The 27,447-nt window shown below is 41.8% G+C and overlaps 1 protein-coding gene across 1 annotated transcript in view; it reads left to right on the forward strand.

The window, feature by feature from the left end:
• Positions 1-27,447, forward strand: part of ANK2 (ankyrin 2) — a 121,100-nt gene that overhangs the window by 24,617 nt on the left and 69,036 nt on the right. The window contains exon 2 of the mRNA XM_035889080.1: positions 18,394-18,495. Within this exon, the coding sequence (XP_035744973.1) occupies positions 18,394-18,495 (102 nt within the window). The remainder of the gene's footprint in view (positions 1-18,393; positions 18,496-27,447) is intronic.

Genomic DNA, 27,447 nt, shown 5'->3' on the forward strand with positions numbered 1-27,447 from the left:
TTTGGAAAAGTGAAAACAAACTGGGGGCAGGAGAAATACTGTAATGAGGAGAGTAAGTTCTTGCTGGTGATGACATCTGGGGACAGGAGAAATACTGTAATGAGGAGAGTTAAGTTCTTGCTGGTGATGACATTATGATTGCTACGTGCGTATTTTTATTCTTGGTGACATGACAAAGCGTAACGTATGCGCAAGTACAAGTGCAATGTTACGTGTGCAGAAACATTTCTTTCAACATAATTTTGTCTTTAACATTCATCTTTTGGATGGTAGAGCTTCTTATTTTTTCACTCGGTGTTTTATACGGTCTCAGGCAATGCTGTCTCTGGTCACCTCTGGGATTTGTCTTCAATTTTTAATTTACGGGACTTTGCAAGTGTTTTACATCACAGAATTTCATCCTTTGACTAGGTTCAATATTTTTAGGTATGGCAAACTGCAAATAAGCCAGACCGTAACACGAATCACAAATACGTGCTGGTGTTTGCTGGCCAAAGGAGGTGGTAGTTGTTTTGTCAGAAGTTGTCTCATGCTAATAATTAAACCAAGCCAGGTACATATCTGAGAAAAATACTTATAAATGGTGGATGCTGTTCAGAACAGGCATTATTTAACATGCTAGACCTCATTTTGGTCCAAAAAAAAAGTGGGGGTGTTCTGGTCAAGCTTAAAATTGAGTGTCTTTACTCAGCTGTATTTAATTTTATCTCCAGCTCTATCTTTCCTATATGTTGCGATTAGTAAAATCGTTTAAAGTCTAAAATGTAGCAAAATAAGACTCCTGCAAATGCACTCAACAGCTGATGGCATGAAATTTGAAGGTACGTTTTGCTGCGCTTAATGGAAAAGATCTCACAGGGTGCAGTTCCCAAAAGTCTGGTGTTCTATGTACCAGCGAAAGCTGGTGGTCGTAACTGCTGCAGGCTTAGAAAGAGTTCAGGTGGTGCAAGCAGAACGTTCCCCGAAGCCTATAGCATGAGTTGAAATAGAGAAGGCAGCTGGTAATAGTCTTTGTACACTTCTATATTTTTTACAGAGCGCCCATTATACCAGTAATGGTCTTAACCACGGATTTTCAGCTTGCTGGTCTACATTTTTTGGTGAATTCTGACCACTTTGCATTATTTTGGGAGTACAAAAGTGCAAAAGTTGAAGGGAGAAAATTCCCCATAGGAGTGGAATTCTCCCCCAAGCAATAGCTAATGAAAGTGTTACAGTGAGCCACCACATCGCATAAGGACGCTGCCGAGAGGAAGAGGGGCATTCTGGAATTGTGGTGAAGCGAAGAGGAGCATGACAGTTTTCAACAAATGAACGCGGGCGGTCCCTCGGCTGATCCAAAGAGTGCCACAGTTCTTTGATTTGTTCCCTATTTATCTCAGCGTCAGACAGAATTCAGTGTGCAAAAACTCCAACTCAAAAGTTTATTGGCCAAGAGCAAAGGAAGTTGGAGGTGTGGTTATCTAGGATTTGACTTAGGAAGGCAGGGGAGAGGGAAGGGTTTCGGACAGATGTACGGGATACTCTGCTCTCTTTCTTACCAGGCACTTTAAAAGGTTTCTGAAGGTTTTCCAGTTAAGGGAGTAATTAAGGTTTGGAGTTAGTGTTGCAAAAGGGTCTGTTGTGCTGCTGAGGAGCAAAGGGTATATTAAAGTGCGGGGAAAGAAGTGGATTCAGTGAATTAACCTTTAAAAAGTTCTGCTCCCCTGTGAAGAGACGCAAGGTCGTGGGCTGCAGAGCCGTTCTGGCAGCGTAACACAGAGCAGGCTCTGACTTTTCTGTAGGGAGAGGAGGACTAAGATGCTTTGGAATGAGTTCCATGCTTGAAAACCATGCCTTTGTGTTTTGCTTGCTTCACTGCAGCCTGATGGGATAGATTTGCAGCCCGAAGAACAACAGCAGCAAAGAGCATGAGCACTTGCAAAGATACTGCAACATGTTCCTCCACAAAGGCTTTGAATCCTACTTCGGAAGACGTATACTTTGTTAGGCTATGATGTCCCAGCTAAGTCTGGCAAAACACGAACATGTTTGCGTTCTGAGTAATTTGCCCTAATGACTTGGAACCTTTTTGACAAACAACAGTAATATTGTTAAAAGGCTTTGGCAGAAAGCTTATCCACTGCTCCCCATCACATGGCTACACAGAGTTGCTTTCTGCAAGCATTATTTCAGAGGAATGCACGCTGCTCGGGTTTTGCCACCCTTTCCCCTTGAGCTTTGTTTCACTTCTATGTTTTCTTCTCAGTTCATTTCACATTAATTAGATTGCTTTCTCCAAGGATTTTTAGTCCCGGTTTACCCTTGGTTACATGAACTTTGGTTGAGTCAAGCATTTGGCGGGATTGCTTCTTGAGTCCTTTTATTTTTATAACTACACGAAGAAGTTAGGGCATGTGTATACACCTTACCCTTGTAGGGTAATGCTTGGAAGAGTTGAATAAAATCAGTGTCAGCCTCACAGGGCGATTTCTGAACCTGCTTTCAGTGTGGCGGGGGACTAAACATCAAATGCAGTTGTGATGGTTGGGACTACGGTCGTTCTCAGGACGGTCAGCTCGCATCTGAACCAGCCCATAGCCAAGAAGTAATGTGTGCGCGTATTATATTTTATTATGACAATGTATAATTTTAACGTGAGCCAAAGGCTTTACTTGTCCATTAGTCATTTTATAGTTGAAGTTCAGCCTGTCTGAATGTCGGATCAAACATTCCATCTCCTGTGTTTGCCAGTTGCTGGCAAAAATGTTGTTGTCAGGGACATTTTGTAGTTCAGGTTTTGTTCAGTTCCGTACAAGTATAGAATTACATCACCAAGAGCAATGACGAATTTAACTGTTTTGTGCGTGCGTCTGGCCAGCATGTAGTCGTACTCGTTACACATCGTAGTGCCTGAAGCTTTTCAAAGGAGCTGAATGATCCCGTCCTGGAGCAGTCATCGGTCAAGGAAAAATTATAGAGCTTGTTTTAAATCTACCTCATGGTAATTAACACAAAAGAGAACCCTCTACTGATCAATAATCCTTAAAAGGGGGGTGGGGAGAGCTTGCTCTCTCTGATTGTGACTGGCACGGCTGTGAAGGGTGACGGGGCAGGGATCAATAGGGTGCTGTGGATCGCTGCCTGCTGACGTGTGGTGCAGTGCTAGCCACAGTTTGCAACCCCAAAGAGAGAAGCGTTGGCTAGATGTTACAGTTCTTTGAAGATCGCTGTTTCCGAGGGATTTGGGGCTGAATTTTTCAAATACACGCCCCGCTCCGCTTACGGGGTTGCATGTGCATTGCGATATATTCTATGGCATGTGCATTGCGATATATTCTATGGGACTCTGTTACCTACAGACAGGCAGTCTGTCTCCGTTAACTCCGTTATCTCCAGCTGTTCCTGAAGCGTTTGAAAACTGCTAATTATTTCTCTGCTAACTCTGTGGGGTTTCGGTTTCATGTTTGTTTATTTATTTATTTATTCCTTTATTTATTCCTGCAGTGGGCCTCGTCTGGGATAGTGGGTGGATTCCAAAACGTGATCCTCGCAATAATTTTTATCCTACTGGTTACAATCGTAATAACTAACCCAAACCTAGAGGGAATGTCCTTATTCTCAATTTTGGTGTGGTTTTTGTACGTTTGCTTTGGGCTTGGATTTTTTTTTTAAATAATTACTATTCTAGCTAAAAAAAACCCCAACAACTCTAAACCAGAACAACAATAAAAACCCCAAGCAAGATCAGACATGATGGAGACAAGCGGTGAAGTCATCTAGCATCAGAGATTGTCCTTTCTGGATACATGTGAGCTCCTCTGAAATGAAACCCGGGGGATATATCGATGCAAAAGCAAGCTCATCACGGTCACTGTCTACATGAACCTGAAATACCACGTGAATCGCAGGAATGAAATGGTTGTGAAATCTGTACTCACAGGTTTTTGTCTTGTTTTGTAAATATCAGATAGATGCCACTTGAATTAATCATCTTTTCGAGTTAGAAACTCGGAAGGCGTTAGCAACATTCTGAAATTTAGCGCTTTCTGTAAACACAGCGAGACCGAGAGCGGTAGGGGGGAAAAAAAAAAAAATCAAAACATTGACAGGCATGCAGCCGGGTAATTCAATAACCCTCGCGTGGAGAGGCATTTCGCTCAGTGGGACTTTAACTTTACGTGCTCGGCAGGCCGGCTGTGTGCTGGGAAGCGGTTCCCCCCCACCCCAACACCATTGACATGCATAGCTGGCCTGGTAGGTGTAAAAATAGACGGGCAGCGCCTGAATTGGAAATGGTCACCGACTGCTGCCTGCAGTTGCTGGGGTTTCGGGTTCTCCCTGCCACGGAGGACGGCTCGGGGAAGGGAGCCTGGTACGGGTGGCCGGGAAGCGGAACGGAGGTGGGATCCTCCTCCTGGCTCGTCGGCTGTCCTTGGGGAGCCCGGGGCACCCTCTGCGGCGCAAGGGCAGTCCCGCTTGTAGGGGTTAGCAGGAGAACTGATATGGGCAATGCACCGATTTGCCAGTCTTGTCATTCAGAGAAGGGTTTGAGAACACAAGGGAACATACAGGATTTGGATAAAACCCCTGACTATTATGGATGCAACAGCGAAGAAAGTAAAGATCCTGGAGCCCTGGTAAGTTTTGGCTGAAGAAAACAGGAATCAAAGGGAAGACCTAAGATCAGGGTTGCGCGTGTTAGATTTGAAAAGGATCCCTCTGCTCAGCCTGAATCTTGATAGCTTGCAGTGTTAAGAGATCTGCTACAAGTGTCCATGTTCAAGCTTTGCTTTTGCCGTTGTGACTGTAATTAAAAAGCAGTTGTGGCTAAGCTGTGCAGCCACTTCAGTGTGTTGTCAGCTCCCAAAATGTTCAGGTTTATGGAGAGAGGACACCGTCAGTGAAAGGAGCCCCTAAGTGAATGGGCGCAATCCGTTATCCTAGTTCACGCGACTGCTATAAATGGTCCTGCATCGCTCGTTCTCAAAACTTGAATGCAGTAACTTTTTTTTTAAGCTGTTGTCTGTCCAGTACGTGATACTGTTTTATCTGTTTGCAGTTGAGACAGATCCCCGCAGATCTTTAGGCAGCTGAGGCTTACAGTGAGTGGGACTGGGCATGCAGAAGGGGGTCGCACCGGTGGCTGCAGGACTTGAGAGTTAGGCGAGAAGCAAGTGATGGTAACAGTAACGTCAGCATTTGCTCCGCAAACCAGAAGAAAGAAAATCACGGAGATGAATGCTTGTCTAATGGCAAATGTAGTGCCTCTTCTCTCTCTTTTTCCCCCCCCCCTCTTTTTTTCTTCTTCTGTTTGGGAACTTTGTTACTGAATGGTTATTTCATTCCAAAGTGGCATTGAAAGAGATAGCATCAAAACTTTTGTCAGAACAGGAAGGTGAGAAAACCTTTACTGTCAATATATCCAAATCTTACGTTCTTCCACATTGATGTAAAATCAAATTGTTCTCAGGTTAACATTATGCTTTGCGCTTGGATGACTTACTGCAACGTGCATTATAGGAAATGTGGTTGGGATGAGTTACAGTGTTTGTAAGGGAGGAGGAGACCAGAGGTGCTCCCAGCAGCAGCTCACGAGAAGTTCTGCTTTGTCCTCGAAAATAATTCTGATGCTGTCTTAGTTTTAGTTTTCTAGTGGGAAATCTTTTGGGCTGAAATTCTCTGACCAATTCTACTGCTTGTCTCACTGACAACACAGTCGGACCAATTCTTCAGAATTAAAACTTTCTTCAAGCTAAGCCATGAAATTAAACTATTTCTTTGAGCTTTCAGGCAATTTTTTTTATTTTCTCCTGCCCAAGCAGGTTTTGGTTGAATTAACAAATAAGCTCCAGCATTTCTGATGGGGAATGTGAAGTCAGGGGGAGGGATGGTGCAAGCACAGGACTTCCCAGGGCAGCGAGGGGGAGGACAGGCCTGGTGCCATTGCCAAATAGGTGGATTTTGACGGGCGTTACCGTATTGCCCTTAAGGTGCGTGGCCTGAAGCTGTTAGCAAAAGTATGGAAGTCCCCCGAGACACAAATAAGCAAACTCTGAAGCTGTTCTCTCTCTCTGAATGTCCAAGCTGCCCTTCAGCCTAAGGGCAGCTCTCTGAGGAGGTGGGAGCCAGACAAATCCAGCAGCCTGTGATCTTTGAGGGAGATTTTTTCCCCCCCCTTTTTTGTTCCCTGCATATTTTTCCATCAGCCTTCAGACCTTTGCATAGCAGGCAGAGATCAGGCACTTTGATAATGTCTTTGATACGCTTAATCATAAGATCTTGGCTTTATGTGGCTCTGGTAGGGACTGACAGAGTTGCTTTAGAATATCTGACTCGATTCAGATGTTACAGTGCTTGGAGGATTGCAAAGGAAAATTGCTGTATTTCCTTAAGAAAGTTTACAGTCTCTTATTATTGTTATGATTCCTTACAAAAATGTTAAAAAAAAAAAAAAATGTAAGAAGGGTGTCTGTAAATTAGAAATGTCAGCAAAGTTTTGTCCTGAAGGGAGAAATTGTATATTGGTTTTTTTCCCAAACAGGGTTATAGTATCCAGCACAATATTTTGTTTAGCCATATATTTCCTGTGCTTTTAGACAGCTGTAGCCATGCTCGCTGCCTTGGTTTATGAAAAAGAGTGCCACATCAAGCTGAATGTGATGACTCCATGAATCTTGTACCAGAGAAAAGGTTCAGAATAATCCAGTTGGTATTCAGCCAGCTCAAATGGCAAAATTGCTTTGCATCATCTGATCTTTTCTAAACTAAACCCAAATACAGTCTGCTGCTTCAGGCCTGTCTTGCTGAAGAAATCAGGATTGTGTTGGTTTGACTATCCTGAGTTGTCTGTATGTTGCTAAATAACTTTGTCAAATGGGGAGTCAAATTTTGATACTGAGTTTGTATTTGAAATAACAGCAGCATTAAAAAATCCCCAGAATCAAACTATTTCATAAGCATATGCTATAGATTCAGTTACTTTTTTATTTTTGAGGTGCTGAAAGGAAGACAGATAACAAAAACACTGGGGTTTGTCGCGTTCACTGTACATTAGCCTCCCTCTTTACTTGAACCATAGAATCATAGAATCCCAGGTTGGAAGGGACCTCAAGGGTCATCTGGTCCAACCTTTCTAGGCAAGAGCCCAGTCTAGACAAGATGGACCAGCACCCTGTCCAGCTGAGTCTTCAAAGTGTCCAACGTGGCAGAGTCAACCACTTCCTTGGGGAGATTATTCCAGTGGTTGACTGTTCTTGTGAAAAATTTCCCTCTCATGTCCAATCGGAATGTCCTCAAGAGCAACTTGTGTCCATTCCTTCTTGTCCTCTCCACGTGACTCCTTGTAAAAAGGGAGTCTCCATCTTCCTTGTAGCTACAAACAAGAGTTGTGTTGGGAATTGCTGTCTGGAGTTCCTTCAGAAGCCTCTCCTTGAAACCTTGGAAAAGCGTTGATCAGAGCCCAGTCTAGACAAGATGGCCCAGCACTCTGTCCAGCTGAGCCTTGGAAGCGTCCAATGCGGCGGAGTCAGCCACTCCCCTGGGGAGATTATTCCAACAGTTGACTGTTCTCATGGTGAAAAACTTCCCTCTCGTGTCCAATTGGATATTTAATTACCTTCGTATTTGCTCTTGAAAGTGTATGACACAGTCTTGCTTCACGCTGCTGGAAATACGGCTGGATCGTGTTGTATTTCAGCCTACCTAGGACAGGCTGCTCTCCCAGTTTCAGGACAGGATCATTCTAAGCTCGGAGTAGTGGACATGACAACGTGGGCTTTCATGTTGTCGTACGAGACAGTGGAGAGTCAATGCAGGGAGCTGACTGGGAAGCAGCGATGCTGACAAGTGCTACGCAGTTTGCAAAAACTTGGGAAATGGCTGTGTTTGCGGAGTGTGGGACTCGTGGTCCAGCCAGTGCCTTTCCTTCCCATTGCTACGACAAACGTGAGTGTGTGCCTGGGATTGAAACAAGAAAATTTTAAATACTTAAATAGGCCAGAGCCATGCATTAGAGTCTTCTAAAACAGAGGCTTACAGCCAGTGCAAAACACAGCCAAAGAGCTACTCGTTCTGTGTATTTTAGACACTTACCTTAAAATGGGATAAACTGCTTTCAGGAAGTATCCCTTTTCATTATTATTATTATTACTTGATGCCATAGGGAGCCTATATGGCCTCTTGAATTAGAGGTGTAGCTTTATACAGGTGAAGTTAGATGAAACTGGTTCCTCCCTCTGCTCAGAGCTGAAATTTAGGCCCAGGATCACAGGAGTTTTGTTTTGTAGGTAGTGTTCAGCTAGGAACTAAGGGGAAACAAGGAGTCCCGAATATCATGAGCAATATACAAACAGCGAATGTCACGGTTAATGAAATGTTTTGCGTGATTTAGATATGCTTCAGGTGTAATTCCCCAGTTGATTGGGGATAAATTAATGTGAAGAGCGAAAAGGAAATTATCCGTGCTGGGTGCGACGCTATTTGCATGAATCAAAAAAAACCCTAATCTCCTAAACGAAAGCTGGTTTCTTGCCACAACGGACAAAAAAAACTTCTTCATTTACTACCTTGGTATCTGTTGTACCTTTCTGTACAAGTAAGGTCTTTACGATGAGTCTTGCTGTCAGCACTGGCATCAAACTAGAAACTGCTGCGTTTCAGTAACACCTGTTTTGTGTGCATCTATTTTAGTCCATCTCAAAGGAACATGAAATAATTTTCTCTTTTGTTTCTGGTACCAGTCAATTTGAATCGATGGGCAATCATTTAATGGCATTCGGGTAAGTAAATCTGTTTGATTCTTTAGCACTGCTGGTGTTAGCACATTTCTTCTATTAGAAAATATCCCTCTGACGATAAGAAAAGGGATGGAGGGGGATGAAAAATTAACGAGAGTGATAGAATCATCTGTCAACGGTCATAAACTTCACATACAGGCTGGGTTTTTGTTAACGCTAGTTATTATTCTGCTCGATATGCTTGGAATGGCATCCTAATTCTTTCTAGAGGTGCTCTAGCATTATTACCTCTCTATTTAGGAACATCATTAGTAATGGAAACTTGCCATGGAAACCACTTAACTGCCTGCCAAGTTCTAAAGTTGTTACGAGCACCTCAAAATCTCAGTATACGATGTCTGGATGATCCTAAATGTTTTCCCTTCCTTTAATGTTATTCAATCCCTTTAGTGGAAATCTTGGTTCTCTATCACTATCTAAGAGACTTTGGTAAATGTGTGTGTCACGTAGGAGAACTAAGACTGCTCCTGTGGTTCATTGGAACGTAGCCTGAATCCGTGTTGTGTCAGGAAATGACTAAATGATACTTTCACTCGAATTCCAGCACAGGACATTTTCCCATTAAACTATAGGATTGTCCATTTCTATTTTTGGCATAGTTTAAAAGTCTCAGTAAGAGGCATGAAGATTTATCTAGTTTTTATGATTACTCAGGCTATGATAGAAGCTTTCATTCTTTAAACCCAAATCCTTTGGGTTTTGGTTCATCCTTTTTTCCTTTTTTGGTGGTTTTTTTTTTTTTTTAAAAAAAAAAAAAAATCCAGGCTATGTTTTCCAGGCGCTTTTGAGATTCTATTTTTGAGATTCACACTGATGAGCGTAATTCTGACCTGCACAGGTTGTTTCCAAGCCAGGACTTACACCAAAATGTTTGGTACATGAATAGCCCGCTGGGATGTCAGGGATTACCCATGCCTGAAATTCAGCTAGTACGGAAGTGCTGTTCTGGATTAGAACCCTATTGCTGATGTTACTTTATAGTTTAAAATGAATATGGATTTAAATAACTTCCATAATTTCAAATGCTGTGTTTGGAAGGAATACACAGCTGGGCAAGAGACCGTTGTTCTATTCTGCTTCATAGAAGACGATGCAGTTTTGCCTCAGTTCTCACAAATCCTTCATTGACGCAGTATAGAAGTTGTCTGGCAGCTAGTCCAGTATGTCCAGCTAATGAACGTAGTGGGAGGACTCCTACAGATGTCTGAGGCAGCTAAGTATCACAAAGGGTTTATAGAAGGTATTTGCTTCTTGGCTCAAGTAAGGGTTGGTTTTACATTAGTTTTCTCTTCCTCTTTTGCTGCTGCTGTATTTGCTAATATTGGCCCAAACTCAGGAACACAAGCATCTATTTAAATCCGTCCTTTAGCAAATACCTTAAACCTGTTTAATTTGCGATAAGTTGGACCCAAAGATGTGGTAAAACTTAAGCATGTGCTGAAGTGTGTTGCCAAACGTAGCCCTTTATCTTCTTTATTCTTCTGGTTAAAACCAAAGCAAAACTGATTAAATGTTTCTGCATGCAGTGGAAAGAACAGAGAGGCTGGATGGCCGGTGTCCCGTGAACTTTGGAATTTCAGGGAGGAGTTTGCAAAAGTGTCAAAGGTGTCAAAAAAATAACCACCAGCATAAAATGAAAGTCATCCCTTAACGAATAGTTAGGAGTTTTCCCATCAATATCAAAAGATAGAATAGTTGAAGCCTGGCTTTTCCATTAGTAAAAATTAGAAGGGCTCATAAGCGTGTAATAACTTTCAGTTGTGTCTGTCTGGAGCAGTCTTCTAGCAGGAGCTGGCACCCAGATCAAGCTGGGAGCTAGGCATAGTTTTCTCCTCCTTATGTTACTCAAAAATGTGTGTTTGTTGGGGTAGTGTAACAGCAAGAAGAAACTTCTAAACATCAAACGCAGCTTTGGAAGAACAGTCTTTGTAGTAAGATACAAAACTGCTACAAAACTGTCATATGCAAATGGTAAGACTAGTGGAAGAAGTCTTTCAACTCAACAGTTATTAAAATATGTTGGGATTAAAATACATTTGTCATTTGATAGCGTGCATAAATTGTAATGCACTCCTCAACCTAGTTTTATTTTCTTAGCTGCTACTGTGCAATGGCTCTTCCCATCTCCCAGCATACCGATGGGATTCATTTCTCAAGGGCGCTCTAAGCCTTAAATATGGATACGCGCCCTATCTCCTTTGGGTTGCAGCCTCTTGGTCTAACAGAAGAAAGCTTTTACCAGTATTTATAATAAACGCAAACAGCGTTCGTTTTCCCACCTACTTGGGCACTGTATCATTTTGGCTCCTACACATCCCTTAGTAGATCTAATGAGAGAATATTAATTCGGAGGAACGTAGGGCATGCTGAAGGGGTCACTTCTGAATCCAATCGACTCTATCACAGGTTTCTGTGTCAGGAAATCCTTTTCTGTGTTTCAGTATGTGCAAACTGGTTTTGGTTTGAAATCACTGAATGCTTTAATCCTGGGTCAATACGCAGTGTATAGCACAAAAGCTTTTTCTTTTCTTCTGGCTATTTCACTGTCTTGTTATTACAGAATCCCAGAACGGCAAGGGTTGGAAGGGACCTCGGGAGCTCACCCAGTCCAACGCCCCTGCTCAAGCAGGCTCACCCAGAGCAGGGTGCACAGGACATCATCCAGATGGGCTTTGAATATCTCCAGAGAAGGAGACTCCACAACTCCCTGGGCAGCCTGGGCCAGGGCTCGGTCACCCTCAAAGTCAAGAAGTTCTTCCTCATATGCAACTGAAACCTCTTCTGTTTCAGTTTGTGCCCATTGCCCCTTGCCCTGGCGCTGGGCACCACTGAAAGAGTCTGGCTTACGCAATGCTTTTTGCTGGAAAGAGCAATAGTCTTTATGCCCAAGTGTGGGCCCACGTCCATACTGTGTACGATGTTATGGTGAGGGCAACTCCAGCCACAGTTTCAGCTCAGTGCCACTAAAAGTGGTGCCAACTTCTCCATCTCTTTCATGATGTTATACGATGCATTGGCTAAAATACTCAAAGCGCCTCACACTATTCAGGTGCATAATAGGTACTTAAAATATACTAAAATATTTTTATTTTTCTGATTTATAACCATCATCACCAAGCTAGAGAGATAGACCCCTGAGGTGAAATTAATTAATTGCTAGATGCTCTCAGCTTTGTCTTGGTAGAGAATATTTAACTCGCTAGTGACCTCTTGCCTCTGAAAGCTTGTCTTCCTCTTCACAGTTCCTATGACTCAGCTTCTCGTTTCTTAAAAAAAGTCAGTTGTGTCTTTTTGCTGGATAAGAAAATGCTTTAGATTACAAGAGAGATGTTTGGTTAAGTTAAGGCTGCGTTTGAGAGGGAGCTTTTCAGTTCAACTGTTTACTAACAAATTCTATACAACCAAAGGTACATAGCAGGATGGCTTAGGTCTGAAATGCCTGCACATGCTTGAATGGGAAAAGCTGTGTGATAAAATTTCTTTTTTGAAACTGAAATAAGAAAACTGGACACCTTCAGCCAGGAATTTAGATACTGAAATTTGTTTTAAGATCTGTGATTTAACCTATCTTCCTCCATGTCTTCCAGTAAATTAATGGAGGAAACCATACATTTTTATAAGCAAAGGAAGTGGCTTTGGAAGTAAAGCACTGTTGCATTTCTTTTCTTTCAGAAGATGAATGCGATTTCATTAAAGGCTGGGAAAATATGTTTCCATTTATAGCTGTTATTATCACATTTAACTCATTTAGCAGTGTTAGCTTACTGAGCCCATGCCATTGCAAGTGCGAGATTTAGCTCATGTTCTGGCATGCATATCAGACTCTATGATTCTATAACTCGAGGGGGAGTCTCTGCTGTGGTAGTTTTAATTAAAAAAAAATAAAAAATAAATCCTTTGCGTTCTTGCAGTCATAGCTGCATCTCAGGCTTGCAGTTCACAGTATCACCGTTTTTCTGTTGCGATGCCCTTTGGAGATCAGCGGCGCTTTCAGCTCACTAAAGGAAAAAAAAATTCAGTGTAGGAAAGATAAAATGTGAGCCGCTGAAAAACAAGCTGGTGAGGTTTACAGGACGTGTTCTGCGAGGAAGCAGCGTTCCTTTGGAAGTCCCATCTTTTACATTTGAATGCTGGTATGGAAAAAGTTGCCATAGTGGCAAAAAAATACATATCCGGTAAATGAGTCGGGTAACGGTGACACCTCGTCTGTGCCGCTGCTAGAGTTGCACCCAGTTAAACGATGGCAGCTTTGAACAGATGGTTTCTGAAATCAGAGAATAACCAAGCCAATTGGGACAAAATTTAGTGGTTATCTCAAGGGTATCTCAAGCATAAATTGACACCCGAGAAGGTATGGCATAATGAAAACTTAAAGGAACGTGCTTATGCATCTGTCATTTTTCCCCCTGCATCTTTTAAGTACTGAAAAACATCAAGAAGCCCTGAAAACCTGAGTTTAGATTATGCAATTTTCCTTCTGCAGCGAGCTGAATTCTCAACTCCTGGTATTACCTGAAGATATTACCATGATGAGCCACCAGGCAACCGAGAGCTTTTTAATGAAGAAGAGTTAACAAGCCATCAGCATTTTACTAATTATAGAAACAGCTGACGGCCAGACACTGCCTTGCAACTCTCAAGTTTGTAAATGGCTTTAGCACTGTCAGGTAACCCCAAAGACTGGGCCGTGTAGACAAATTCTGGCTTCATGCTGACTTTATGTGCAATAATAATACAGGATTCAATTTAACACGCAAGTTTTCATAACTGCTGATTATTTGAGTTTCTTGCTTTCTATAAAGCATACAAGTTCCTAGCAGGTCTTCTCACCTCCTGGTCAGGGCCAGCCCCTTCAGAACTTGCAGCTCAATAAATTTTCTCCGTAAAATCAAAGCAGGATGTCCCAGAGTCAGTGCTTGAAAGGTAAGTTTAAAAGGGCTAGTAGTATTCAGATACACGCTTTTTGATACACATACAAGCCCAAAATGTTACATTAAGGTACAAAAATACTACGTGGTTATTTTACAGCAGTTTTGCATTCTGTCTTTGCTGTCATTCAATTAATGAACGGCATTTAACAGATGAGAACTGTCCAGTAGGCCTTGTTGCTGGGCTCCCTTCTCCCACAGAGATATTGGTGCTTAGGGACAGGCTGGGATCATTCACTTTATCTGGAGGAGCGGAGGGGGGGAAGCCAACCTACAGGTATAATTTTACTATAGATGTGATTTCAAACAAGTATTTGGATGGTTTGGATAACGTTATTATAAAAACTCTGTTTTGCAAACTGAAGCCTCCTACTCCCCCAATCTTTCCTTCTTAAGCATGAATCTAGTTTGCAGCAGTGAATTTGAATATGTGGAGAAATTCCTGAGTTGGGTCCAGCATGTGATTCCAACACTACACATCACGATTTATTTTTGCACATCTCTAGAAAATGTCGTTGAGAACCCGGCGCATGCTACGTGCGATACACGATGTGGTCTGCTATGAGACGGGAAAGGCAACCAGAGCGAGGACAGAGCAACCAGAAGGGAAGGTTTCTGACTATTTGAATAAAACACTAATTTCCATAGATTATTTAATTACTGAGATTCCCTGAGCTTATATGTTTCAAATTCAGGCAAAATTCTGTCATTGCAATTAGCAAGAAAGTTGAATCCACAGCCTCTCAGTCATTTTTAAAAAAATGATATATTCACTCTATCATTTCTTGTATTTTCTTAGGCAGTGTCTGACAACTGAGCGCTTCTAAAGAACACGTTTGCATTCTGCTATGAGTGTGCGCAAAGTCAGAGTGTTTTTTTTTTTCACATTGTAGTTTATTTGTTCATAGTGCTCTGAAAATTCTCATTTCTGGCTGAAATTATTTATCCTCAGTCAAAAGTTAAAGAAGAAAAGTGAAATTAAAAGTTAGGAGCTTTTTATAAGGTTCAGTAACACCAAATGTTCTTCACAAATCTATAGCATTTATTACAATTGCATTGCAAACTGAGGTTTTTTTTTTTAAAAAAGTAGTTATCAAAGACTTGTAGTACTCTCTCACTGCATATGTGTTGGTAGTTGTTGGGTTTTGGCTTTTTTTTTTTTTTTTATCAGTGCCTGTTGTCCTTCTCTGTCAATCGGTATTTGGTATCTGTAGAACTGCAAGTAAATAGTCCAGATTGAATCATGATGTTGCCCAGCCTCAGCAGCCACATGTAAATGAAGGGATCTTTAATTCTGACTGACCTGAACTGTGGGCAGCATGTAGAGGTGCCAGCTGAGACTTTGCAAATTAACATGTCGACATTGGAGCTTCCCGCGTCGCAACCCTCTCACGTTCACATAGTTGCCAGTAGCTGCTGAAGGCGCGCTCTTCTCTTGCAAACCTTTCTTCTTCTTATTGGTAGACCGCTTGCTTTCGAGCACGATCTGCATGCATGTGTGAAACTCCTAAAAAAATACTTCTCAGGGGTGTGTGCCTAGGAAGAGATGAGGTGGTAAGTATCATATGGTGCAAAGGACTCTGGCTCCATGTTTTTATCATCCTTCTTGTAAAGAAAGTATCTTCAAATGACAGTTTGTTGACAGTTTGTCTTCACCAGTTGACAAACTAGTAAAGACCAATATGCCAGCGTCTCTGCTGCTGAAACGCATCATGAGTTCAACTAAAAATCCTGCATGGCAGGAAACAAAACATTTCATGAGATGACCGAATCAACTGGAAAAGCCCAGAGATCAAAAATCAGCGTTTCCTAGCACGGTAAGAACATAGGAAACTGCTGCTGTTGACTACGGAGCCAATTTTGTCAAAATGGATTTGAATTGGTAACGTGCTAAAGTGAGTAAATTGCTGAGACTGACAAACTACTGTACTGACAAAAATGCTTTTTGAAGACCTTTAAAATAATGGGGAAAAGGACAAACTACTGATGCCCTACCAAAAAATTGGAGTTGACAAACCAGGAAAGAAAATACAGCTCTGAGTACCTCTAACTTGTAGGATTTCTAAGCTTTAAAGCACACTGCCAAATCTTTGGAGTTGTTTCATGGAAGCACTCACCAGTATTGGTATGGGAGTTTGTATATGAAGTGGATGAATTGCGGCTTCGTGCCTTTTACTTGTGTGTTCAAGCTTGATACACATGTGAACATCGTGCAAGTCTGGGAGAAACTCTGTTGGAATAGGAGAGGCCGGAGTGTGAAGAGATGGGGACAATCATATTCATCTAGTATGAGATCAGTACGTGTTACAATGCGAAAATTCATGAAAAAACCAAGGACCGCATATGCTAGGATGTTCAGAGGCACCTAAACGAAGCATCAAGACGAGAGACGCTTCTGGAATAAAAGTGCTTCTACAGGGAGTTAATGATGAAGAGTTAATTCATAGTAACTCCTCATGGAGACAAGAAGTTCATATTCCGCATTGCGATCGGTCTGCAGATGTACGTGATGTGTCTGGAAGCGATGGGCATTGCAGTAATTTAATTTTGAGATAACAAGAGTATGAATCAAGGAAATGAGAATCTGTTTTGAGAGCGCTGCTTGCATCTTCTTAGCCAGAAGCGAATGGAATCTAGTCTGAGCTTCCAGCAGCAATTGAGACTTTCAATGTTTTTAGCCTTTCGTGTTACTCCGCGTGCAAGAAAAACAAGTAATGATTGATTCATCCATGCTAAAGCAGAAGCTGTGGATGTTCGTTTGTGGCATCATTCTTGCTTAACCTTTTAAAAGTGTAAAACCAGATGATTGCAGTTTTGGCATGGTAAATTATTGTAGTAGTAGTAAAGCATGCAAAAAAAAATGGGGAAAAAGAAGGTAAAATGTGTGTCCTATCGAGGGCAAACATGCTTTTCCCATTAATTTCAAGAGCATCCAGATTTTACCCCTGATGTGCTCACATACTTGGTTGATGTTTTTACCAAGCCAGTTGATTTTTCAAGGACGTCGAAACATTAAACTCTACTTTTGTGACCTTATTGCGCAAATAGGCCTCACAGGAGGCGGTGCGGTGCTAGTAGCTATCCCCCGATCTGAAAAGGGATCTCTTTCAAGTACCTGTCAGAATCTGCTCCCGTGTCAAGCCCCAGCCAAATGCTCGCCTGACTGAAGCCCGAAGCTATAAAAGGGTTCTGTCAACGTGAATTCCCGTGCTACCTTCCCCTTCACCCCGCGGCGTGTTTAGAAAGACGGTCTGTTTTCTTAACAGTAAAAGATGTGGAAAATGTGCTGAAGTTCGCCGAAAGGAATTTGAAAGGAAATATTTTTGTCTTGGCAAGTAGCGCAGTTGTAAGAAGCATCATTTTGATGACATCCATCTGTTGCAGATTAAAATAGGTTGGAGTCGGGGATTGTGAAGTGAGTTAGTACAGCGTGATAAGTAGGGGGACCGAAATAAAGGCGTGGAAATGGATTGGGTGATGGAAAGAAATCACTTTGGCGATCAGTGTTAATAAGCTGAAAGGGGGGAGGCTTTTAGGATATTCTCATGATGCCGAAGAATGGTTTTCACCCGGTATTTCTGGCAGGGAGGTGAAATTAGATGAGAAACGTGCTCCGTCGGAGGTGTTTCAGTGGAACGCCGTGTGCTAGCCCAGCAGCGTGCGTGCCCTCCCTAATCACATCCCCACAAAACAGGCCTTTGCAGTTACTGATCTGCTTTTTTGAAACTCACTCTCTTTATTTATTTAAAGTATGAAAATCCTTACTGTCTCTGCACGTTCCTAAAGGCTTATCCTGTTTAATCGTTACTTCTGTTGTGCGACTTTCTTTTTTCTCCCGATTTCCGCGCTTGCGTTAGTGGCCAATTTACCTGTGGGTGAACACCAACGCGCGTGCTGGTTTCAAATGGCCAATGTAATTTTATGTCGTATTCGTAGGTGAAGGCAAGAGGGCAACGCATTCCTCGCTCCCTTGCTTAGCGGTCCAGCCCACCACCTGACTGAAAAATGAAAACATGATTTTATTTATTTCTTTATTTTCTAACGTATAAATGCTAATGGGGCTTTAAACGCCACCATATGAATGCAGGCACTTTAGGAGTGAGCATGTTTACAACATTATCCTGGATTTAGGTGCTCAAGCTTGAGCACTTCATCCGCTTTGTTCTATGCTTAGCTACACTTGCGGTGCCTCCTGCTTTTGTGGGACTTTTTTTTTTTTTTTTTTTTGGAAAGAGAAAAAGCCTTTAAACCCCAGATTAAAAATAAATTTTCCAGAGTTTTGAGTGTGTATATAATATATATATATATATATATATAAAAATATAAAAAACCACAGAAGACGATGGCTGGCAAGTTGGTGCATATATTTTTTTCTCGTTGCTAACATCAGTGACTATGATTTCTGATTGGTTTTTTGTTTTTCCTTCGGTTCTTGCTAAATTTTGACCTTCAGCAATTAGCTCACTATTTTACTCCCTCTGACAGGTCTGCATTCCTTTGTACCGGTATTGCCTCGTTTAAGTATGTGCATGCTAATTAATGCAGCCATAATGCAAAGTCAGTTTTCTTCACAGTTCTATTCTCCCGCAGCATAAAATGCGGAAGCCTTTCACTGGTGATGGACTTGTGCTCTCTTTTAAGCAGGAGCTAACCAGAGATTTTTTTGTTTTCTTCTTTTCTTTTTACAGTCTGACAGCAATGCAAGCTTCCTTCGAGCTGCCAGAGCTGGCAATCTGGACAAAGTAGTGGAATACCTGAAGAGTGGCATAGACATTAACACATGTAATCAGGTAAGATATTTGAAGGGCAGAAGTTTGCAAGAGTGAGTCGTGAGAACCCCCCCTCCAAACCTGTATTTTTCAGGCTAGATGACTTCATACAGATGTTTCGCTTCACCTCAGGCTGGGTTTTCAATCGTGTTCTTCAGCGCTATCTTTCTACAAGTCTACAAAATTGTGCTGCTTTTAGTAAAGCTTTGTGTAAGCTTTTTGGGGCTCCTCTTCCCTGCCAGCGTGTCCTGCAGGTGTGGATATATGTTAGTGAAGTACCTATAATCAAAACTTGAGGTATGCTTTGGTAGTCCAACACTAATGGACCTGCTATTGTGAACTTCCAGTTTTAATGGAAACAGTGAGCACTCAATGTGGTTCAAAATACTTCAAAATAGTCTTTAAAATGCTCAAGTTACGCAAAAAAAACCCCAAAACCCACACCCTTCCAGTTGTGGAAGTTATTATGTAGTACTCTTTGGATACAGGTGAATACTGTGATCAAATACTCCTGGATATCAAGTTGAAGGTTCTTGGTCATGCTGGCTGGTTTCTTTGTAGAAAGTGACAGTTTAGGTGTCCCGAGACATCTGCATCCAGCAAAAGCCACCTCGCTCCCAGTCTGCTGGGTTTTGTAGGGCTGTGACAGTGAGATCCAACTCTGTCGGAACGGGAGACTTGGAAAGGCGCAGCCCACCCGTGATCCAGTTTTCTTTCCCATACCGAGAGCCTCTCATTCTCTTACTTGTCTGGAGAAGCAAGACTATGCCAACGCTCATATTTTTTTGCTCTGTTATTGCTGTTTGTTTATTGTAACCGCTGATTAATTGTAATGAGGCATGCCCATATAATGGGTATTCCCCATTTTTATGAAAGACAGGCCTGATTCCAGAGAACTTGCACTGCAAATAGGGGTTGAAGAGCAGTAGTTCTTACAGAAAATTGACAGATGAGCAGAGCTGGGCAGTGAGATGACTGATTAATAAATTCCACAGCATGCCAGCTGTCAGGTGTTTGGTTTGGTTTTTTTAAAGCTGTTTTGAAGACCTCTTTTCTGGCACCTTCGTAGGTGTTTGGTTTAAAAACAAGTTCCAGATTTTGTGTTGCAAACATTTGTCTAAAGGACAGTGTGGACTGGTGTCCCTGGCAGAGCCAAGGCAGAAGTTGAAAGCCATGTATAATAATGTATAATGGACGATATCCTTAGCTTATGCATTGAAGACCTCCCTTGGAAGCTTTGCAGTGAGGTGTGCTTGAATGAATGAGAAAAGTGAAGCTGATAGAGACTGACTGTGTTTTTCAGGCAGCATTTTGCAAAGATGAATGCAGTAGCGTCTGAGGGATTTCAAAATTGAATTGCAAAACATTTTTCAGTCACCTGAAGAAGTTTCTTGTAAACATCTCTTTTTTTTTTTTTTTTTTTTTATTTTTTCATATTCAGTATATTATGTTTAAGCCCGGTAGCACGGGGACATCTTTAGAGTCTGGGCTTTCTATCATACCTAGAGCAAGTGTTCCCTTCCAGGACACACTCTCATTTGTGTGCTAGTAATAGCAGTAACTTAAAGAAAGAAATTACAGGTCTGAATTTGTAACAACCTTTTTATTATTCTAAAGAAATTATCCTGGCCCTACTTTGCAATATGTTGATACACGTTTCTCCAAAACAAAGAAAAATATTCTGTGATTTCACTTTTATGCTTAGTTTTCAGGGCTTGTTATTGCTTGGCTTGCTCATTAAATTAACGTACATGATGGGGGAATAGGATAGCGATTGAATAATTCATACCAAAGAGAGCACATGTTAGCAAAATAAATAGGTAAATTTGCACATTATCTGTAGCTTTTATTAACACATTTTTATTCAGTTAATATTTTAGTAAAGAAGTTTTGGAAGGAAAATATTTGCTTATACAATATTGTGTATTAAAATGAGGTTTTTCAAATTTTTTCTGTTTTGTGGTGAAAAGTATCATGTAAGTATCACTAAATAACCTAAAGACAGAAAAATGGTGGAAAGCATGTGCTTTACTGAAGAAAAGATAATTCCATTGCGAATCTAATCTTCTCCCTGTCAGTCACGTTACTTACACGTTTTGATTTAATCAGAAATATTCCCTTTTTGGCAGCGTATGTTTCAGGTACGAGACATTTGGAGCTGCTCTCTCCTTTGGGAACTGTGTAGGGATGGGATGTACTAGTACCGGATAGTGGATAACATTGAAGTAAAAAATATTATAGGTTTTGTATGGAGAAAACACCCATATTGTCTTATTTCTTCTGATAGCTATCCAGATTAAGTTCAGAAATAATCAAGATTGTCTTTACTGTGTCCGGAGATGCAGTTGTGGCTTCTGATGTAAATTCTGTCCAGGAGCCGAGCTGCTAGTTGCTGTGGCTATACCTATTATAAATAAATAAAATATTTAGGAAATAAAGCTGTACTTGTCTTTGGAATTAGTAAGGATATTATATTATGACTCCATTAAGCTGTGACAGCTAATGAATTGCTCTCCAGGGCAGCTAGAAGGGAAAAAGGCTGTTGAAAGAGCATTTCTAAATTTTTTTTTTTTTTTTTAACAGCTTCAGGTGAAAGGTACACGTTTTCCACGTCTGCCATCAGTCTGAGAGCTTGAGTTGTCTCCTGCTCTGCTATGAACATGGGCTTTAGAACCCATGGGTTTCTTTTATAGCAAAGAAATGCTCTGAAAGCATGGGCTCCCTTTGGGAGCAAGAGCAATAATCCCACATGAAATTGGAAGTATTTTCACGAAGTCGGTGGGCAGGATGCTCTGGAGCAGTACCCTGCCAGCGGTGCTGATGGCAAATTCCCTGGTCTCTGGAATTTCGGGTTGCAATTATTTTATCTCTGAACCCTCAGTGAAGAAATGAAACTTTTGTTTTCTTCTTTGATATCTGGAAACCACTTGTATGAAAATTATTAGTAAATACCTTCAGAAACCTGCAAGGGGATTACTTTGAAGGGGCAGAAAGGGTTGTAATGAATTTTTCAAAGGCAGTATTTGTACATCTTCTTCCTTTGGCTTGCTTGAGGTATACCCTAAACCCATTACTACGGGAAAAAGCTTCGTAGTGTTTTACGCAGTCTCTTTTGCATTTCTGCTGCATCTTTGACTTCAGTGGTTCAGTTCTAGTGCAGACCTTCTTGGTCTGTTGGCTATTTCATGCCCAAATCCTAGCTTGGCCATCATGAAATCTTAGAAGGAGTTTTTTGCAACTGTGTAGTTAGTGCATGACCTCGTATATCTCCAGTGGGTTCTAAAACACTTCTGCATTTTGTAGTTTAAAGGAAGCAGGAGGAGGTTCAGCACTCGGCGGTGCCGGTCTCCTCCCTTAGGAGCAGTTGCTGGAACTGCAGAGGTAACTGTTCCACCAAGGGCAAGATTGAATCCAGTTCAAAACGTGCATTTGCGCAGCAGAAAGAGCAGCGGGCAGTCTGGGCATTACAGGGATATTATATAGTGCTTTATCACGCTGAACACAGTCCGGGCAGCCAGGTGATTTTCCTTAGCCAACCCCCACGAAGCGCCTGATCCCCTGTGACCTGAGGTGCGGAAGTCTGAGGTTTCCCTTGCTATTTTTGTGAGATCTCAGCCGGTAAGTAAACATGCGGTGGGTAGTATTTTTAGCTGACTAGCTAACTTGTGTCCAAGCAGATTAAAATCTCGCCGCTCACTTGCGTTAGCAATGCAATTCTGATTACCCTCAGATGGTTAGAGAGTAGCCATGGTTTTTTACCTTGTTTCAGAAAACTAAATATATTTTTATCACTGGTCAACCTTATCTATAACACAAATTGGTTTACATGTTCTTATAAAAAGGTACTTACATTTTCTGCTTAAGATACCACCTCCCCCTTCAGGAAAGTTATTACTGCTGTAAAAATACACTGTTAAAGTTTCACCATTGATGTGACTGTAATGTGATAGACTGTTTTAACTTGGCTCTTTTGCATGTCTTGTCATATAAATCCAATTACTTTTGCTTCATAGCCTAGGGACCTACATCTGCAACGCTTATTTAAGTGACTAGTACCATCAAATTTAATAGGACTGTAACCGTGACTTAAAATAAATATGCAAGTAAGTGTCTGCATCAGTCCTGAAAAATGTCTTGACATTCTAGGGAAATGGATGGCCTTTCTTTGAAGGGGGACTTGAAAGCTCAGGCTGTGTGGTGCCCAACTTTCCCCTAATTCTTAGCCAGATTTAATCAGAATGACCACAAACCGGACAATGGCTATGAATCGTGAAAGGAAAATTGCTTAAAGGTTGGTTTTGAACCACATCGAAATCAGTAAATCGTTCCTTAGAGATGTCGCATAAGCTCTGTTTTGTAACTCATGCGTCGTGAGATGGGCTAAAATTTCGGTGCACCATCTAAACAGAAGCTTCAGGGACTGTTCACCTTCATAGACTACAGCATCAGGTTCAACTTGTTGGCAGCACGGTTTATTCTGTTTGACTCCAGCAGTGGAAGAGCTGTAAAGAGGAAGAGTTCCTGGTAAAAAGATGCAGGTATCCAGGGAAAGTTGGGGAGCGGAGAAGACCGTGAGCGTGCCGCCCCTGAGGCTGTGCTGTCTGTCTTGGGCAGGGGTTCTGTGAGTAACAACTATTAACGAAAGATGTCGTTGGTGTGGCATCCCTGGTTATATTCCCGTATCCCTGCACTTAACAATTATAAGAAAATGTCCTGTGGCTCCCTTTGGGAATGTAATGAGTGTGCCTATGCTGTTAAATGACCTGCCCTCCCCAGTTTCACCCCTGGGTCCCGGTTCCCTAATCATCCACGCTGTACGTGTATTAGTTGGCCCTCAGGCTCCTTCTGGTGCAAAGCAGCTGGTTTTCTCTGAGACGGGACCTGGGAGCAGCTCAAGGAGATGTTCGGTGCAGGGACCGTGCTCCTCACGCAGCTGGGAACACCAGCGCTGGAGGTGCTGCTGCTCCTCCCTGTCCTCCCCAGTATATCCGAGCAAACCTTGATCCCAAAAGCCTTGTCTCAGGCCATGAGCCCCACTGTGCACAACTTAATGGTGGCAAATTTAAGAAATCCCTCTTCTTTAATAGCCTGTGGTACAGAATTCACGTTATTTCAGGCACTTTGCCCTCGAGGAGACAAACGCACACACGCTGCGTCTTCGGGACCACTTAGGACCAGGAGAAGAGGACTGGGGGCAGGAGGTGGCGCAGACCGTATGTGAGCTGTGCTGCGTCATGCTGCCGGGGGCCAGGGCAGAGGTGCACAGGGAGACAGCCTGACAGAGGAATTTGGGGGGCGAGGGATAGCTTTTCAAAGTTTCTTGGTGTTCTCAAGATCTCCAAGTCCTTAATCCTGCGGAAAATGAGCTACGTGTTCAATTTAAAAACTACATTTAAGTCCTAGTTGATTTAAGTATGCAGCTAAGTGCTAGTCTGAAGAAGGCTGTTTTCCTGACCTAGAGCTTTATACTATCCAAATGTTATCTATACCACCAAGAAAGCCTCCATAAAATTCCTTGCTCCTTTTCTGATACTTACATGCTGACATTCAGACTGGAAAAATGTCAAAACTAATCAAAAATCCCACAATTGTGGCCACTATTTTGGAAAAAAAGAGTAGGAGGAAGAATAAGAAATGAAATAATGTCAAATATTTTGAGACGTTACCTTCCCTGCTGCAGAAAAGCTGCAGATGATTAAAGGAGGCATGTGTCAAATGGAAGTTAGGAGACAAAAGTGAGAGCAGTTCTGTTGTCTGTGCCAAGGAATTTAATGATGAGCAGGATAAGAACTGGGGCTTTCCATGTGCTGCTTATTGAAAGCATATGGAAAGAATCTTGTCTTACTGTCGAGAAGAAAGTTTCCATTAAAAGACCTACCGTCAAGAAACAAAACTTGCCGAGTTATATGGGACACAACCTGGCAAACTTCAAGTTCCTCAGTCAGGAGAGGGTAAATCTAGAGTTCTTATATTCAAATAGATCCAGCAAATTTTAGGTCTTGATTTTAAGCACCAATATTAACAAAAGGGATCACCCCCAGGACAGAGCACAGTTAATATGATAATGACTTGGAAACTTTACAAGTTGGTTTTTTTTTTTTCTCCCAGCGTTCATATTCTCGTGCTTGCTGAGAGAGGAATATGACTGGGGTGGCTGCAGATTTATCTTTGGTGGAAAGTGCTTCCCATCTGCGGCTGGCTGGCAAAGCTCCTCTTGCGCTGTATAGGTGAAATCAGAGCCAGCTGAATGCAAACATCAGAAGAGATGCTGCATAATTTCTTGGTGGCTTGAAATAGATAAAGTGTTCCTAGATGGTAGATGGCAACGCCACCAACTTTCAGAATCCATGGGTTTGCGCTGTGGTTCAGATCAAAGCTGGACTTATACCTGCAATTATTAGGGGGGAAAAACGAGGTGGACTAGTGTGCAAACCAGAAAAATCCCATATTAATGTGATTTAATTAAGTAATTTTACCTGACATGTGGGTTGAGTTAACTCTCGATCTTAGACTTTTCTAATTTTAGAATTTTCTCCACTGTATGAAGTGTTTTGAGCCCTTGACAAACAGTCATACGATAACCCCTACAAATAAAATTAATCTCTAATTTGGATTGTTTTAGCACCGCTAGCCAGGAAAAACTTCCCCTGTACACTGGCTAATCTGTTTCCCCGAAGAGATTGATTGCTCTTTGGGAATTCCCAAGTACAAAGAATCAGAGAATCGTTCAGGTTGGAAAAGCCCTTTAAGATCCCCAAGCCCAACCATTCCCCTACCCCTGCCATCCCACCACTAAACCCTGGCCCTAAGCTCCTCGTCTGCCCGGCTTTTAAATACCCCCAGGGATGGGGACTCAACCGCTTCCCTGGGTAGAATGAACCGAGATGGACACCCCACATCATCAGGACCAGAGAGCCCGACTTCTTAGCCTTCACCTTCCCTTGAGCACCAACAGGCGCTTCAGCTTCTTGCCAACTCCGATTCTCGTGCCGTACAGAATTGCTCACAAAGCTTTTTCCTAACTAAGACCCTCAGCTTCTACTGATTAAGCATCACTGGTGTACTGTAAATTTTATTAGGGGTGGGAGCAGACTCCTCTTCTAGAGGTTAGGGAATTGTGAACAAGCCGTGGCAGCTGCTACTGCAGCCGTAGAGTTATTCGTCCTCCTCCTCCTCGGGCTGTGAATGGGGTCCCTACATGGCTGTGTTCCAGCTGTCTAAGGGGAAAAGCTTTGCAAGACACAGGGGGTGTATTTTATTTTTGAGAGTGAGATATTTGAATGCTCTTTTGAAAACGAAGCCTTGTATACGCAGGAATCTTTTTTTCTCAGTATAATGCTATTTATAGACTAGATCCCATCTCAGCAAACAGTACATAATGTTTCGAGTAAGCTTTTCTGAACAGAGATCACACAAGAAGGTGCTCTTCGGTTTTAGCGTTTGTTTCTCAGATCTTAACGTTCTCAGAGCGAGCTGTCTTTATAGCTGACCAAAGTATTTCCCCAATTGAACTGCTTCCAAAATCTGATGGAACTTAATGTCTCTGGATACACTGAATATAGGGATTAGTTACGGTTATTAATATAGTTATATACTTAATAATTAGTTATTACTTAATGATGCTTTGTTGCGTGCTACCTTCATATCAAGTTAAATTACTATGGAATTGCCTACTTTAATCTGAATTCAAGCACCATCATCTATTCTGAAAATCATAAATCATTTCTATTTCTTTATTTCTGGAGAGAGTTAGAAATGTCAGGGGCCAAAATTCCGCTGTTCTAAAAACATTCCCTTTAAAAAAATCTTAACTACTGGTATTTTATAGGATGAAAACCTGGTAGGCATTGGAAATCTCTGATTCTTTTCAAGCTATTTTCCTTATGTTACAAATGCAGTTATTTTAGGACACGGTTGCTATTTCTAGTTAATGTAGCAAGAGAAAGCAACTTGCTTCTGAATCAACGCTGACTAGCAAAATGAACTTTAATTTTATAGTATGCATTTGTGCAGCCCGTAGTTCTAGCAGAAGTTGGACCCCCAAATCTGACAAGTCGAAGGGTTCGTCAGCTGTCTGCTGTGTTTTGAAGCAGAACTGGTTATCCAGAAGGCAATGTAAAGTAGCGTTTCCCCGTCTTGTCTTTGGAGGTTTGTCAGTTTTCATGGTGATAGGGTGACTTTCTTGGAAGGAAAAAGTTGACATTTGTTTTGAAGAAGTCTTCTGTATTCACAAGGAACGTATATGAAGTCTGATACCTTGAACACAACAGGATTCAAATATTAGGTAGTGTTGGGGGGCCTCCAGCTCCAAAGCTCTTTAAAACTTGGATCTATTTGGCTTTTGCTCTCGTTTTGTTGGCTTCTTTATAATTTGATTGGTGTCTTTATTGCTTCGGTTACAGTGAGACGGAGCACCAGCTATTAATTACTCCCCCATTTAGTCCAAATGGAAAGCAGCTAACGCTCCCCGTAGTGCTAACTATAGCCTGAAGTAGCCCTGTAGTCATAACGGGGTCGGCAGTATCACATGTTGATGTCACTCAGTAGGTTAATTCATTTTCGTGAATTCATAGGCTATCAAGCAACACAAAGGGATAATTTTCATAATCTGAAATTATTTTTCCTTTTTCAACCGTCCACTTTATTTCTTTGTGATATTTTTGGGAAAAAGTTCAACAAGCCTTCAGACTTGCAAAGGCCATGCCCGGCTCTCTAGCGTGCCCTTTCCCAAATGCTTCTTGAAAAGAGCTTGACCACATGCACTTTTAATTCTCCAAGAGATTCACTGAGAGGAGAGAAGTTGCAGCAGCCTTAGACTGACAGCTGTTAAAAAGGCGGAGAAAAATATTTGACTTTAACAAGGACTATGGTACTGCTTTTTAGTCTCAGCCTGGGCTGGTGAGTGCAGATGCCTTCTTAACTCTGGCAAAACCTATAAAAGAGTTAGCATGACCGTGCAGAGTTAATTTTCAT

This window comes from Egretta garzetta, unplaced genomic scaffold (genome assembly GCF_000687185.1).
Source record: "Egretta garzetta isolate BGI_Z169 unplaced genomic scaffold, ASM68718v1 scaffold622, whole genome shotgun sequence".
Lineage (NCBI taxonomy): Eukaryota > Metazoa > Chordata > Aves > Pelecaniformes > Ardeidae > Egretta > Egretta garzetta.